At 45.4% G+C, this 16304-nt stretch overlaps 1 protein-coding gene across 2 annotated transcripts in view; it reads left to right on the top strand.

The window, feature by feature from the left end:
- Positions 1 to 13613, top strand: part of cica (capicua transcriptional repressor a) — a 91335-nt gene extending 77722 nt beyond the window's left edge. For both annotated transcript variants that reach the window (XM_072448198.1, XM_072448197.1), the window contains exons 19-23: positions 3196 to 3320; positions 10478 to 10629; positions 10954 to 11088; positions 11223 to 11348; positions 12282 to 13613. In XM_072448198.1, coding sequence (XP_072304299.1) covers positions 3196 to 3320; positions 10478 to 10629; positions 10954 to 11088; positions 11223 to 11348; positions 12282 to 12535 — 792 coding nt within the window. In that variant the 3' untranslated portion in view covers positions 12536 to 13613. The remainder of the gene's footprint in view (positions 1 to 3195; positions 3321 to 10477; positions 10630 to 10953; positions 11089 to 11222; positions 11349 to 12281) is intronic.
- Positions 13614 to 16304: the final 2691 nt, after the last annotated feature.

Below are 16304 nucleotides of genomic sequence, written 5' to 3'. Positions count from 1 at the left end.
AGCGGAGGTGAGAGAGGTCAGAGCGGAGGTCAGAGCGGAGGTCAGAGCGGAGGTCAGAGGAGGTCAGAGCGGAAGTCAGAGCGGAGGTCAGAGCGGAGGTCAGAGAGGAGGTCAGAGCGGAGGTCAGAGAGGAGGTCAGAGAGGAGGTCAGAGCGGAGGTCAGAGAGGAGGTCAGAGCGGAGGTCAGAGCGGAGGTGAGAGAGGTCAGAGAGGAGGTCAGAGCGGAGGTCAGAGCGGAGGTCAGAGAGGAGGTCAGAGCGAAGGTCAGAGTGGAGGTCAGAGAGGAGGTCAGAGCGGAGGTCAGAGAGGAGGTCAGAGCGGAGGTCAGAGTGGAGGTCAGAGAGGAGGTCAGAGAGGAGTTCAGAGCGAAGGTCAGAGATGAGGTCAGAGCGGAGGTCAGAGCGGAGGTCAGAGAGGAGGTCAGAGAGGAGGTCAGAGCGGAGGTCAGAGAGGAGGTCAGAGAGGAGGTCAGAGCGGAGGTCAGAGCGGAGGTCAGAGCGAAGGTCAGAGTGGAGGTCAGAGAGGAGTTCAGAGCGAAGGTCAGAGAGGAGGTCAGAGAGGAGGTCAGAGAGGAGGTCAGAGCGGAGGTCAGAGCGAATGTCAGAGAGGAGGTCAGAGGAGGTCAGAGCCGAGGTCAGAGAGGAGGTCAGAGAGGAGGTCAGAGCGGAGGTCAGAGAGGAGGTCAGAGAGGAGGTCAGAGAGGAGGTCAGAGAGGAGTTCAGAGCGAAGGTCAGAGATGAGGTCAGAGCGGAGGTCAGAGCGGAGGTCAGAGAGGAGGTCAGAGAGGAGGTCAGAGCGGAGGTCAGAGAGGAGGTCAGAGAGGAGGTCAGAGCGGAGGTCAGAGCGGAGGTCAGAGCGAAGGTCAGAGTGGAGGTCAGAGAGGAGTTCAGAGCGAAGGTCAGAGAGGAGGTCAGAGAGGAGGTCAGAGAGGAGGTCAGAGCGGAGGTCAGAGCGAAGGTCAGAGAGGAGGTCAGAGGAGGTCAGAGCCGAGGTCAGAGCGGAGGTCAGAGAGGAGGTCAGAGCGGAGGTCAGAGAGGAGGTCAGAGCGGAGGTGAGAGAAGTCAGAGAGGAGGTCAGAGCGGAGGTCAGAGAGGAGGTCAGAGCGGAGGTCAGAGCGGAGGTGAGAGAGGTCAGAGAGGAGGTCAGAGCGGAGGTCAGAGCGGAGGTCAGAGAGGAGGTCAGAGCGAAGGTCAGAGTGGAGGTCAGAGAGGAGGTCAGAGCGGAGGTCAGAGAGGAGGTCACAGCGGAGGTCAGAGTGGAGGTCAGAGAGGAGGTCAGAGAGGAGGTCAGAGAGGAGTTCAGAGCGAAGGTCAGAGATGAGGTCAGAGCGGAGGTCAGAGCGGAGGTCAGAGAGGAGGTCAGAGCGGAGGTCAGAGAGGAGGTCAGAGAGGAGGTCAGAGCGGAGGTCAGAGCGAAGGTCAGAGTGGAGGTCAGAGAGGAGTTCAGAGCGAAGGTCAGAGAGGAGGTCAGAGAGGAGGTCAGAGAGGAGGTCAGAGCGGAGGTCAGAGCGAAGGTCAGAGAGGAGGTCAGAGGAGGTCAGAGCCGAGGTCAGAGAGGAGGTCAGAGAGGAGGTCAGAGAGGAGGTCAGAGCGGAGGTCAGAGAGGAGGTCAGAGCGGAGGTGAGAGAAGTCAGAGAGGAGGTCAGAGCGGAGGTCAGAGCGGAGGTCAGAGAGGAGGTCAGAGCGGAGGTCAGAGCGGAGTTCAGAGAGGAGGTCAGAGCGGAGGTCAGAGCGGAGGTCAGAGCGGAGGTGAGAGAGGTCAGAGCGGAGGTCAGAGCGGAGGTCAGAGCGGAGGTCAGAGGAGGTCAGAGCGGAAGTCAGAGCGGAGGTCAGAGCGGAGGTCAGAGAGGAGGTCAGAGCGGAGGTCAGAGAGGAGGTCAGAGAGGAGGTCAGAGCGGAGGTCAGAGAGGAGGTCAGAGCGGAGGTCAGAGCGGAGGTGAGAGAGGTCAGAGAGGAGGTCAGAGCGGAGGTCAGAGCGGAGGTCAGAGAGGAGGTCAGAGCGAAGGTCAGAGTGGAGGTCAGAGAGGAGGTCAGAGCGGAGGTCAGAGAGGAGGTCAGAGCGGAGGTCAGAGTGGAGGTCAGAGAGGAGGTCAGAGAGGAGGTCAGAGAGGAGTTCAGAGCGAAGGTCAGAGATGAGGTCAGAGCGGAGGTCAGAGCGGAGGTCAGAGAGGAGGTCAGAGAGGAGGTCAGAGCGGAGGTCAGAGAGGAGGTCAGAGAGGAGGTCAGAGCGGAGGTCAGAGCGGAGGTCAGAGCGAAGGTCAGAGTGGAGGTCAGAGAGGAGTTCAGAGCGAAGATCAGAGAGGAGGTCAGAGAGGAGGTCAGAGCGGAGGTCAGAGCGAAGGTCAGAGAGGAGGTCAGAGAGGAGGTCAGAGGAGGTCAGAGCCGAGGTCAGAGAGGAGGTCAGAGAGGAGGTCAGAGCGGAGGTCAGAGAGGAGGTCAGAGCGGAGGTCAGAGCGGAGGTCAGAGAGGAGGTCAGAGAGGTCACAGAGGAGAATTCCCTTTTCGAACGCTTCTCCCGCTGAAACGGAAGTCGAGTAAGGGAGGGGCAGTACTGAAAAAAAGGAGCATCTCTTAGTCCTGTGCGTGTAAATGCCGAAACCATAAATTGAACCACAAAAGGGCAGAAATGTTCCTTAATGTGCTGGTTTGAGAGATTCCACGAGATGTTTCTGTCTCTTTTTGAGGCTGTTTTTAATCGTTTTTATCCATGATATATACGTAAAATTCAAAGTAATTATATATATTTATACTTTGCACCTCTAAGTTGAATACAAATACATTCAAACACAATATATTTATGATTACTGGGGAGAAATCAGTATCATTAATGCTTGAATTACTGTGTTTAAAGGCTCAATACGTAACTTTTCAGCCCAAAAATTTACTAAAACAAAAGCTTTTTTTTTTTTTTAACTGTCCATACTGTGAGCGGGCTTGCATCTCCACAAACCTGATTCGTACTTTGCCTGGACGAGTCGCTTCCCGCTTGTTTCCATGGAAATGCAGCCCTTTTTGCCTTTAATACTCCGTCTGCATGTTCAGAAGTACGCTTTCAAACGTTCTATTCTTATGAGACTGCGCAGGGAACTTTCCACCTCCAGAAAGTTCCGTACTGGGCCTTTAAAGTCGTGGATTGACGTTGAGGGTAGTTGCAGCTACAGTGTCATGTTATTTGCACATTTGGTCTTGTCTCCAGGTTGGACCTCGCTCGCCCCCCGCCTCCTCCTCAGGTCTGGACCCGCCTCCTCCTCCTCCCACGGAACCGGGACCCTCCAAGAAGGCCAAGTTCAGACCGCCTCCGCTGAAGAAGACGCCGGACTCGTACGTTCCTCTCTTTGACGTCGCGCTTCAGAGGCGTTTTTCGTGATATTTGCCGAGCGGTTGCGGCCGTAGTCGAGTAAAGGCGGGAGCCCGTTTCATCGTGGCGTCGACCATACTGGCTCGTGCGGCCGCGTGATCTCAGCAAATGTCAGATCCAAACGGAGAGTTCATGCGAAACAACTATAGAAAACAACTTCTGTAAGAAAAACGAGATCAAACTGATGAGTCACGCCCAAAAAACCTCTGGCGTCTTTCTGCTGTAGTTCTCTTTCATAATATCAATAAAATATTTAGTAGAGTAATAAATACTTCTTAGACAATATTGAACGATTAACCGACTAAATGACTAAATGTTTTATGCACTGTAAGTTATTTTTCTCCGACAAACAGTGAAAAGAGGAACCATTGCGGAAAAAACAATATAAAACTTGAATAAATCCTGGAGTCGGCGTCTCACATTTGACTTTTTTCTCACATTATCCTGAAGTTTAAGGGGACACAAAGATATTTTCACGTTTAAATTAAAACAAATCTGAAGAGAGCAACAACAAAAAGACACGATGTACAAGGCCAGAAAAAAAGCTTGTACAGTACAATTAATGTTATCTTTCGCTTTTGTCTTTGCCCCAGTCGTTTGCCTTTATCTGCGTCATTTTCCTTGTCAAAACCTGCACAGGCGCGAGCAATCTGAAGGAAATCCAACTACCGTATTTTCTGGACTATAAGTCGCACCAGAGTATAAGTCGCACCAGCCAAAAAATGCATAATAGAGAAGAAAAAAACATATATAAGTTGCACTGGAGTATGAAATGCGGTTGCAAGTGTGAAAATAACAAATAATATCACATATAAGTCGCTCCGGAGTATAAGTATATAAGTATAAATATATAAGTGTATGTTGCACCTCGGCTAAAACTAAGAAAAAAAGTTGCTACTTATAGTCCGGAAAATACGGGATGTGAATACCGTATTTTCCGGACTATAAGTAGCACCTTTTTTCAGACGTAACTACAGAAATCACACACACACACACACACACTTGGAGTAGATTTGTCCTGTCATCTGGCGCAATGTTTTGATGAGTAACGCATTCGTTCGGTCCGTCCGGTCGGTCCTACGTTTGTGTTTCTCAACAGTTGATTTTCCCTCACGCTTCTGGTGCTTTCAGAGGCAGTTCATTCTGACGTTCAGCAGCTTGAGGACTATTATCAGCGGACAGGACAGTCACTGACTTCAACACACCGAGGGCCATTTTTAGTCTGTGGCCAGATCTTTGTAAAAATGTGGTGTTTTTCCTGACTGCAAATGTGTTTTTCTTTCTTTCTTTGTGCGTAACATTATGATTCCGACACAGTAACAGATGGCGTCGCTAATGTTGTTGTTGATGGCTATACAGTCAGAGATGACAGATTGAGATGGTTTAAAGGGACAGTGAATGGTTGTGTGTCGTACAGGAAGTCCAGGGAAAGACAAAAGAGACGATTTGAGGACATTTAAGTTAGTTTGAGAGGATACAGAGGAGAGCGTGGGGGAAACACGCGTCTTTTTTGTTTTTCAGAAGGAATTATGCTGTGTTGAGCTGTAGATTAATGGTTTGGTGGTGGAGTCTGTCAAATTTCAAGCTTTAAAAGTATTTATTAAGACAAGAGCAGAAAGGAGAATACATGCAGTGAGTTATCTGGAGTTTTGGGAGGGATTTGACAGTTGAATCTGCCTTTTCACAAAAAAAAATGTGAGAGCTTTTGTCAGCATCACACACAAAGCACAGGCCGTGTATCTAGCATTTCTTACTGTTGTGTGAATCGTTGGGATAAGCAGGGACAGAGTCAAGGCCAACTCATACGTGATACAAAGCGAGGAGTTTGTTCTTGAACCCGGAGCTCCAAGACCAAGAGCAAACGTGGGCTCGGACAGTTCAAACTCATGTCATATTTGCTGCCCATGTCCAACCAGGAAGTAAAAAGATCAACTTCACCAAATCTGTCAAACTGGGGACAACTAAAGTAAAAAAAAGTTTAGTAAAATCTGAAACGTAACTAGATGCTGTGCAATGGCAGAGAGCCCTTGTGAGTCACTGCGTAATGCATGGCCATATTCTGTGCAGTTGCCATGACGATGTCACAAAAAACACTTAAGATATAGGAAAAAAACTATAAAGTCTAAGACGTTCAACTACAGTAGGTGGGGGTAATGTAACACTTGGATACCAACCGCCATAAAACACAGAAGAAGAAGAAGAAAATGTGAGATCGTTCTCTCTCTTTCTCTTTTTAACAGTATAGCGTAAAACACATACTTTGAAGACGTACAACTACAGAAGGTGGCGGTAAATGCACTTTTTCAACCGCCATTAAAAGTAACACAACAACAAAAGAAAATGTTGCTATAATAATAATAATAATAAAGAACTATGAGAACTTCTTCTATGGCGTTTTTTCTTCTTCTTCTTTGGTGTTTTTTGGCGGTTGGTATCCAAGTGTTACATTACCGCCACCTACTGTAATTGTACGTTATTTTCTGGCGGTTGGTATCCAAGTGTGTCCCCGCCGTTCCCCCACAGTGCCTCACTTTGCAGTCACTCATGTCACTCTTGATGACATCGTGTGATGTCATCAATCATATCATGTCATCAACCATTTCATGTCATCAAGCCTACGTAATCAAGATGTATGGCGGTAATGTAACACTTGGATACCAACTGCCATAAAACACAAAAAAAGTCTGAGGAATAAAGTCTGGCGGTAATGCAACAATTGGATGCCAACCGCGATAAAACAACAACAAAAACAAAAGAAGAAGAAGAAGAAGAAGAAGAAGAAGCTGTTTGGGTGTGTTTTTTGGAGCGGGGAGCATAAAGTCTAAAGATTAAAGTCTAAACAGCAGTAAATGCACCTTTGCAGATGGCTGCCATTAAAACAGAACTCCTTAACGAATCCAGAGTGAAAACACATTTCAACAGCTGCTTGCAAACTTCACCTTCATCTATTTATCCTGCATGAGTTTTTATTATGTATCAGAGAATTCAGACCATTTTGATCAGAACACAGTAGACAGTAAAGATAAGTCCTTCTTAAACATCGTCACGGTGAGGAAAGCCACACCCAAACATTCTGAAAGAGCGTTGGACGAGACCAATGCAATGGATCTTGTCTCAACTGTGGAGGAAATGACGAGTTTTCTAGGCTTTTCTAGTGGAGTATCACAAGAGCAGAGCAATGAAAGTGATACTACAGATGTATCAAAAAGTGAGGGAAATCAGAGGCTTACCAATGAGGTGGAAGAAATTAAGACCTTTTTATCTTCTTTGCAAAGGAACGATGTACAGGAGCAGGAGAGTGGAACCGCCCTGTTTGTAAAAGAAACCTTAGGACAACTCACTTTGGTTCAAAATGATCAGCCAGAAGTAAAAGCCACAAATGGTAATGAAAAGCTCATCCTGCTGAACGCAATGCTGGCTCACGTTTATACGTTATACTCTCAAGAAGTAAAGAAAAGCACTCATTTCATGTTGGAAAATTGCCAGCAAAAAGCGGAGGTCCATAAGCTCAAAAACTTGGTCACAAATCTGCATCAGGAGAAGACTCGCCTTCAGGAGCAGGCTCTGGATACAGAAAGGTCAATGAGAAATGAACTTTGGTCAGTCCAAGCCAATTGCATGAGAACGGCTGACCTTTTTGAAAACATGGCAAGGGGAGCGGAAAACACAAAAAGTCAGCTCAATTCGCATATTCTGGAGCAAATGGAGCAAAACCAGAAGCTGAAGGCTGAGGTCGGACACCTTCAAATGGCTTTACAGTCTCAATCGACGGAGCAAATGTTAGAACAGAGCGTGAGCGAGTTTTCAGCTCAAATAGAGAACCTCAATTCGACGCTGCACACGATGACGAGCGTGCAGAAAGAGCAGGAGCTTCTGAGGACACTTTCTGAGTTGGAAGGACGCTCGAAGCAAGAGAAGACCCGCTTGGTGGCTTGTATTCAAATGATGGAAAAGGAAAATGCCCAATACACATCGAAAATCCAAAACCTTGAAGAAGAACTTTTAAATATGCAGTCTAAAGAGCAGGAGCTTTTGAGAACACTTTCTGAGTTAGAAGGACGCTCAATGCAGGAGAAGACTATCTTGGTGGGTCATATTAAAATGGTAGAAGAAGAAAATAACCAGCACAAATCTAAATTCCAAGACATTGAAAAACGGCTTTTGAATCTGCCGTTTGGAGAGCAGGAACATTTGAGAGCCATTTTTGATTTAGGGAAAAGCTCGATCAAGCAAAAGAAGACTCGCTTGGACGTACTGGACTTCTCCATGGTGGATGTACCCAGCGAAGAGTTCGATGAAGAACCATACGAAAATCTGGAAAAAGACAACGACTCAAGTGGGAGATGGAAAAGAGGACTGTTGATCGGAAGCTGTTGTGTGGCGGGAACTGCACTTATCTACAGATATGGTCCAGATATACGTGGCTTGGCAAGTGCTTTGCCTCGCCAATCAGAGTTCTGGTAAAGTGTCTTGGACTTGACTGGCTGGTCTGAAACCCTCAAAGATGTGTTGGTAGGAGATTATACTCTGAAAATGTTCTCTTTTCCCACATAATGAGGTCGATTCCTTACCTTTACATTGTTGTGATATGGATTTGAGCAGCGGAGCTCTAGTGAAGATACAGTACTTTAACCCTGAAAAAGCATGTTTGAATGGCTTTTACTCTGAATGTCGGTTGTTGAATCAGACGTCGCTTTACACAAAAAAAAAGTGAGGAATTTGTCAGCGTTTATAACACGGCTGTTCCAAACACGTTTCAGTTTGTTCCGTTTGCAAGCTGTACTGAAAAATCCTAACGTGTTACTTCAAAATAAGGCTAAAACAACATGGGGTTAATAAGTCATTACAGAGTGCCAATTAATCAACAGTTATTAGAGTCAAAGGTTTCAAATGTGGACAACGTTCAAGGCGTTTTGGCTTCCATCACAGGTCATTTCCCAACTGAATCATTTGTTCTAAATTAAAGCAGCTGTTATGGCTCTGACTTGAACTGATCGAGTTTGAGGACGACACCACCCTCATCTCGGACGGGGATGAGTCTGTCGACAGGAGGGAGGTCCGGCTGGTGTCCTGGTGCAGCTGAAACAACCTGGAGTTCAACGCCCAGAAGACAGTGGAGATGATCGTGGACTTCAGGAGAGTCACAGCCCCCCTCACCCCATAGAGTCAGTTATAGTTAGATTGTCAGTTGGCACTAAGGCCTCTGCAAAGTTCAGGAAGAGTCTGGTGCACCTACCCACTGATCAAGAGCGAGTTTTAACACTAAAAGCTTTGGTTGGGTTTTGTCGTAAGCTAAATCTAGCGATGGGGCAGACGAGACCGGGTCTGTCCTTAAAGATACAAAAGCGCCACACATAAGGTGGAGGCGTCGACGAGAGAGTGGTGGTAAAAGATACATATACGCTCAGCACAGACGTGTGCAGAGGCAGATAGCGCGCTGACGTCTAGGGACCGTCAAACATGGGAAAGAATCAATCTAAAAGCGATGTGCCCATCCCAGAGACACATGTCACCATGGCAATGTCAAATAAATATGGGAAAGAGTGTCTGGAGCGTCAGTGTGGATTATAGCTGGATAAATAGATTTGGTTTTCCATCTGGTGGATCACTAAGAACGGACAAAGTGTATGATTCATGTCAGAGAAACTGTTATTGGTATTGTGATTTCTGTCATGTCTTTGTGATTTCTTTGACATTTTTCCTGTTGTGTGAAGCACTTTGAATTGCCTCGTGTTCGAATTGCTCTACAAATAAACTTGCCTTGCAATCACCACCGTGGACTGCGTCTGCTTTCTCAGCACCACCATCACCCGGGACCTCAAGTTGGAGCCCACCATCAGCTCCCTCATCAAGAAAGCCCAGCAGAGGATGTACTTGTACAGACGCGGCGTGTCGGGGGCGTTTGAGTGTTTTTTTTTGGACGCTTTGGAGCGTCCAAAAAATCTTCAAGATGCAGTTCTTGAAGCAAATAATGATATTGACTTAACTCTGCTCAGCTCTGAAGTATCTGCGGGTCCATCGCCTCCGTTTTTGGACTTTGTAAAGTTGATACACCAAAGCCACTTTCTCCACCTGTTCAGCCATCGCAGGTGGACGCTTCTGCTATTGAGTTTATTTTTTGGGCGTCCGAGGCATCTGCCTCAAAATGTACAGGCGTCCAACTCCTGCGTCGGGCGTTCTGAACAGCTTTAAACACCTGTCACTTTAAGTACAATTTAATCAATCACTGCAATGTTCACTTTCTGCACTACATCTGAAAATGTAACTGTAGATGTTGTGTACATAGTAAGTCTTTTTTTAGTGCATACATTATTTGATATATCTTGTTTTATTATTGCTGACAATGACAATAAACCTTTTCTGTTTCTGATTCTGTTTTTGCATTCATGACTAGCTCCCTTTGACCAAATGAGTACTTTTACTGAAAATATGTTTGTATATTCTTTTCTGTGTATTTTTATAGAACGAGTAAAAACATTAAAAAACATCGTATGAATGGACCTGTTTCTATTGTTAATTATAATAATGATAACTAGAAGCTGTGCAATGGAATAGCAAGTCTGCAAGTGGTTCTAGAACTACAAGAACTACAGAGTGTAGTTCTAGAACTACAAGAACTACAGAGTGTAGTTCTAGAACTACAAGAACTACAGAGTTGTAGTTCTAGAACTACTTTGTAGTAGAAGTTCTAGAACTTCTTTGTAGTTCTAGAACTACTACTATTCCACCGCTCAAAGAATCCTGAAAAACTACAAGACCAAGGAAAACCAAAAGCCGTGAAACCCGTGAAACGGTCCAAAAGTGTTTCTATAATAATGATGAAGAAACATTGGAATAATTGATGCCATGCACAGCGTTAAAAGCCTTTTCCTGTTTCTATGTGGTTGCTATGGAGAATAAAACAAAGGTTCAGGGCCAATGCAGTTTTGATTAATACATTTTAATGGCTGAAATTGTTATTTCTCTTAATTTCACAAATTAAAAACATTACAATGGGCCAGTGTAGGTGGGACGGGGCAAAATGACTGAACAACTCAAACAAAAGGAACAGGTTAGAAGGATCGAAGAAAATAACACTTTAGGAGACCGAATGTTTAATAAACGTGTTGTGTTTCAGCAGGGTCTTATCTGGAGCCTACTTCGAGGAGCGTTTTGCCGAGCTGCCAGAGTTCAACCCAGAGGAGGTGCTTCCATCTCCCACTCTGCAGAGCCTGGCCACGTCCCCCAGAGCCATCCTGGGCAGCTACCGCCGGAAGAGACGCAACTCCACCGGTAAATTCAACTCTTACAGTTAGAAAAGGCTCTGTTTATTACTCCATATTCATATGAACCTAAACCGGGCACAATTCTGAGGAATACACAAGTTGATTGAGAACACTAGTTTAATCACACTTTATGGCTTATGTTTTCTACACATCGTACAATCTTGATTTATAAGTGAGTTTTACAACGCTTTGGCTCAACACAAGAATTACATGGGAAAAGATTCAAATTCAGTATTAAGCAATTCCACTAACAAATAATAGCTCTTTTAACTTGTTGATGTTTTAAAAATGGACCGATTTGAAGTCAGAAATAAAGTTTGTTACGTTTCAGATCTGGATGCAAACCCAGAAGAGCCGAGCTCCCCGCGGAGGAAGACCAGGCGTTTGTCCAGCTGCAGCTCGGAGCCCAACACCCCGAAAAGTGCCGCCAAGTGTGAGGGAGACATCTTCACCTTCGACAGAGCCGGTAACCGCTCACTTTATGGTTATTCCAATGTATATGTAAATCTTGATTGGCTGAAATGACTTGAAGGGCGTGGCACAGTGTGAGTTTTAAAGGGATCGTCCTGCTGTGACCGTGTCGTTTCTTGATTTGAACAGGAGCAGAAGACGAGGACCTTCTCGGAGACTTGGACCGCGTTCCGTACTCGTCCCTGAGGAGAACCTTGGACCAGCGCCGCGCCCTCGTCATGCAACTCTTTCAAGAACACGGCTTCTTCCCATCAGGTGAATCTCCTCTTTGGTCACATGGACTGGATCAGACACTCGCTCCGTCCTGCTGTCCTGAAGTCAGTTTGATTCATGAAAAGAACTATCCCGTAGAGCGCGGTGTATTTTTAGACCTACAGCTTTCACCCGGGTGGGATTTTCCAGGAATTCTTTTCCATTTTCGCAACGTGAATTTGGAACTTAGAACGTTTAAATCCTCAAAGACTTATCCTCGCTCCGCTGTCGACTCCGCTCCAGAGAACATTGCGCCGACTGGACCGAACTGATCACGCGGCGCACGTTTCTGTTGACGCGTGGTGGGCGGAGCTTGTGCAGTGTTAAAGTAAATGTGAAAAAAAAGGCTTTTGAATCCAGATTTATTATACTTCCATGGTCTTATTTTCAAAACGTACTTACTTTTGGACGTGATGATTTGAATCGATTTCTTTATCTTCGCCAATATTTTACCATTATTAATATTATTATTAGTAGTAGTAGTAGTAGTAGTAGTAGTAGTAGTAGTAGTAGTAGTAGTAGTAGTAGTAGTAGTAGTAGTATTATCTTGTCTTACGCTAGCTGTTTTTGTTTGATTTTATATTTGATTTTGATTTTTATTTTATCTTTATATTTATCTTTATCTTTATCTTTATTTTTCCCTTCCATTCCTTATTAGGAAATGAGAGGTTTTTGTCTATAGGAGTTTTTGTTTATAAGAGTTCTTCTATTAAGAGTGTTTTTTAAACTTCTTATAAGTGATCTGTCCTTTTCCTCTGTATCTACCTGCGTTGCAACAATGAAATTTCCCCATGTGTGGAAAATAAAGGAATATCTTATCTTATCTTATCTTACTCGTCTGTAGTTTCATGCAGCGCCCTCTTGTGTTTAAAAAACAAACAAACCAAACAGCCAATAACCTCTTGCCTTGTGTGTCCCGCCTTGTCTCGCCCTCAGCTCAGGCGACCGCCGCGTTCCAGGCTCGCTTCTCGGACACGTTCCCCACCAAAGTGTGTCTGCAGCTGAAGATCCGCGAGGTGCGCCAGAAGATCATGCAGACGGCCACGCCCGCCGAGCCCGGGGGGTCGGCCGAACCCAGCCCCGCCCCGCCCCACTGCTCCTCCTTCAATCAGTCCCACCGGGAGGACACAGGCCCGGGGGAGCAGGGGGACCGGGGCGCGGAGGACGAACCCAAAAACGAAGGATCTTAAGCCAGGGAGGATGACATCGCAGTTACGAACACGGAGCGAGTGCGAGGGCGTTATCCTCTCCAAAGAAAGTCGTGCGTTAATCCACTCTCCACAAAGACCTGGGCGCGGCGGGAATGTTATGTACACTTCAATCTCAAGCACTGCTCCGGGAAAAGTTTAAAAAAAAAAAAAAAATGCCCTTGACTTGCCGCGTCGCGCGAACAAAGCCTCAAACGTGGAGAAGTCGCAAAGTCGAAAAAAAAGCGGAAGGAGCGCGACAAGTCAAGCGCATCTCGCGATATCGAAACAATCAGATCTTTAGCCAGGTCCGCTCGCAGCACATTTGTACAGTACGCGAGCTCGCCGCCGGGACGCAACGAGCTCGGCGGCGGCGCCCTTGATATCCGGTGCGTTTTTGACGTATTCCTCCCGGCAGCATGATCCCACACACACACACACACGACACAAACGTGCACCAAAATCAGACTCTCGACCAGACTGTTACCGTGGGTGCGCAGCGTCCCGGGAGAGGCTGCCGACCAAGCGCCGCCGCCGCCGCCACAACACAGGCACTTTGTCACTTCTAATGTGCAGATGCAGTTTGCTGTTTCGCCAGCCAGCCCTCAGATGCCATTGACATTCAAAAAACAAAACAAAAACAAAGAAAAGGACAAAAAAAGAACCTCTTAAGAAAAAACCCTTCCGATGTCCACTCCTCAGCAAAGTGGGCAGCCAGGGGGGAAACGCAGAACACAACCCCAGTGACCTCCGCCGATTTCACAGCCCCTTCGATGCTGCAAAGACAGACAGCACACACCTCAATAATGTACCGCCCCCCCCCCCCAAAAAAAAAAAACGACAGACTACGCACCCCCGACCCTGGTCCGACCAAGCCATCGACCCGCACAGATTTAGTGATTGTAGTGAGAAGAACTTAACGGCATGAAATCTCTCGCTCCCGAAAACGAAAGCGGCCGGAGCGGAGATTTAATGTGACCAATGTTTGCACCTTCTGATATTGCCATTTTGAAACGTGGATGGATTGGCCAGTGGCGGTGATGTATAGAGTGTGTATGTCCGTGTGAATGTTGCGCGTGGGGGGGGGGGGGGGGGGGGGGGGGGAGCTGAGAGAGATTACTGGTTTTGAGGCTTTGAAGAATCGACGTTGAGCTTGAAGTGGAACTGGAGGAGGAGGAGCGCGGGAACGAAGAGGCAAGAGGAGGAGAAACTGGATGGACATTTTCCCAAAAAAATCTTAAATCTAAGAATCTTATCGACATTTGTACATCAGCTCGACGGGAGAATCCACCCTCTGAAAATCTCAAAAGTGAATATAATGTTGCTTTCTTCTTGTTATCGTCACCGTGGAAATAACCAGTTTAACCGTGGCCTGTTTCTCTCGTGGCTCTTTTGTGTTTTCTCTCTCCAGCGTTAAAAAAAATATCACTTTTGACAAACAGGACGCATCAGTCTGATTACCCACTGTTCCAACGGCCCCGGGGGGCCCCCGACTCGGCCCCTGTCCTCACATTCACTGCAGACACACAGTGCGGGCGCAGGGGTGTTTGTCATTTTGTAAAACGTTGAAATCAGGTGTTTGCACAATTTGTGTGGCCCCTTTCCGAAGGGGCCACCGCAAGTTAAATCAGGAAAGTATTGTTTTTAGTAGTAATAATAACCTTGTTCCATATGTTATCAACATCTCTCCCACGACCCCTTTATCCTTTCCTCATCCTCAAGTGTTGTTAGGAAGTGCCCTTAAGCACTGGTCCCGGGTCAAGCGCTATGTAGCTCAGGATGGTTGTGATAGGGTTAGTTCAGGGAAAGCCGATCCTAGACCAGCCCTAGAGGGCAGTCTTTGAGCCCCCCCCCTTTCCCCTCTATTATCGACACTTTATCCTTTCCCATCAAATGGTGCAATAGGACATTTATTTTATTTTTATGAAAAGGGGTGGGTTTATTTGTTTTGGGGGCTCTGTGCCATAGATCCATTGCAGTCAGTCAGTGGGAAGAATGAGATGTTCTTTAGCTATGGTATAAGATAAACATAATTACACCATTATTGTTGTTGTTGAAAAGATAGAGCATATATAACTTACTAAAAGTCAAAGACATCTTTTGAATAGCACTTTTGGACTCTTTCTCAGTGAAGAGTGGGGTAGTTATTATTCTTTTATTTCTCTGTATACTGTTGGATGTGTGACAAAAATATATATTCTGGTATTTCCATATTTGTGCATTGAAGTCTGCATTTGGGTGTGTGTTTTGGCTCATACAGGTCATTCTATACGGGACAATCCAGTAGTTTTAAAGTTGGGGTTTGTATGAACCTGCTTCGTATAAATGCTGCACTGCCCTCCAAAGTCAACAAGCAGTAACTACATACTGTAGTACTTACTGTGTACTAGAATGTGTTTGACATACTTCACAATGAGATTTGATTCACCATTTTGAGCCAATGAAACATGTGAATTAAGCCGGCTCAACCAGCACAATAACCAGAACTTTTCATCTTTAGTCGCTAAATAGGCCACTAAATATGTGTCTTATGAAACTTGTGTCTTCAAACTAGGGCCACTACCACGAATTTACATTTGTAATATTTTCTGTATCTTTAAAGGTTCATACAACTCATTTTAAAACTACTATTTGCTCACACCAACATAATAAACAATATATATTTCTTTATTCACTATAGACAGTATTTTTATAGTCACCGCGACTATTTCCTTCATTGTTTTGACTGTTATCGATGCTTCAGGATATGTCTGACTTCTATATTCAGGAGATAATCACATTCACTCTCAGCTTTAACGTCTTTCACCTCTTATTTCTCTGGGTTCATGCACATTCACACACCCAGCCAGACGTGGTGCACTCAAACATATGTATGCGTGTACACTGTATGATTGTACTTCAAAATCACTGTCCTTATTTTGGAGAAGGAAAATTAGGATGTGAGAGATGAGTGTTAGCTCATAAGCAGGCATGTTGACCATGTGCAATATTTCTAAACAACAAAAAACTAAATATTGAAAATATTAAAGTTCTAACACAATTCCATGTGTTCCTGGTTTATTTCACTGTGTTATATTGACTCTCGGTGCTGTTTTGTGTTTTCTTTGTGAGTAGCTCAGAGTACTCTCGTCAGAATCAGAAAAAGGGTTTATTACCATTGTCAATGAACAAAATTCACAAACATAGGAACTAATGAATAAGTCAAAAGACAAGAGGTGGAAGAAGCCCAGTCTCAGAGAATATACATACATAACAACTTCTTTATCACATTTTGTATAAGTAAGACTGATCTAAAATGCTTAAAAACAAAAAACAAAACTGGAAATAGTACATGGAGTAGTATTTTTAATGCATACTTTAACTTATAAATCCAAGTATAAACTTGCAGTATTTGTAATTGAGTAAATGTGTACATTTTCATTAATCTTTTTTTATATATATTATTTATTTATATATCTCGCAGTGGGTGGTCTGGTCCATTAATCTAAGCTCAGGTCCTCTACCAGAGGCCCCTGGGAGCTTGAGGGTTCTTCTTTGCTGTTCCTGCTCTGCATTTTTCTGGACTGAGATGTCTGATGTTTTTCTGGGATCTGCTGTAGCCATTCCTCCAGTTTGAGGGCCATTCCTCCAGTTTGAGGACCATGGTCATTCCTCCAGTTTGAGGACCATTCCTCTAGTTTGAGGACCATGGTCATTCCTCCAGTTTGAGGACCATGGTCATTCCTCTAGTTTGAGGACCATGGTCATTCCTCCAGTTTGAGGACCATGGTCA

Source organism: Eucyclogobius newberryi, unplaced genomic scaffold (genome assembly GCF_026437365.1).
Source record: "Eucyclogobius newberryi isolate DKJ021-1_F unplaced genomic scaffold, fEucNew1.0.hap1 SCAF_16, whole genome shotgun sequence".
Taxonomy (NCBI): domain Eukaryota; kingdom Metazoa; phylum Chordata; class Actinopteri; order Gobiiformes; family Gobiidae; genus Eucyclogobius; species Eucyclogobius newberryi.
The sequence above is the reverse complement of the archived record's forward strand: the minus strand, read 5'-3'. Positions and strand labels throughout refer to the sequence as shown.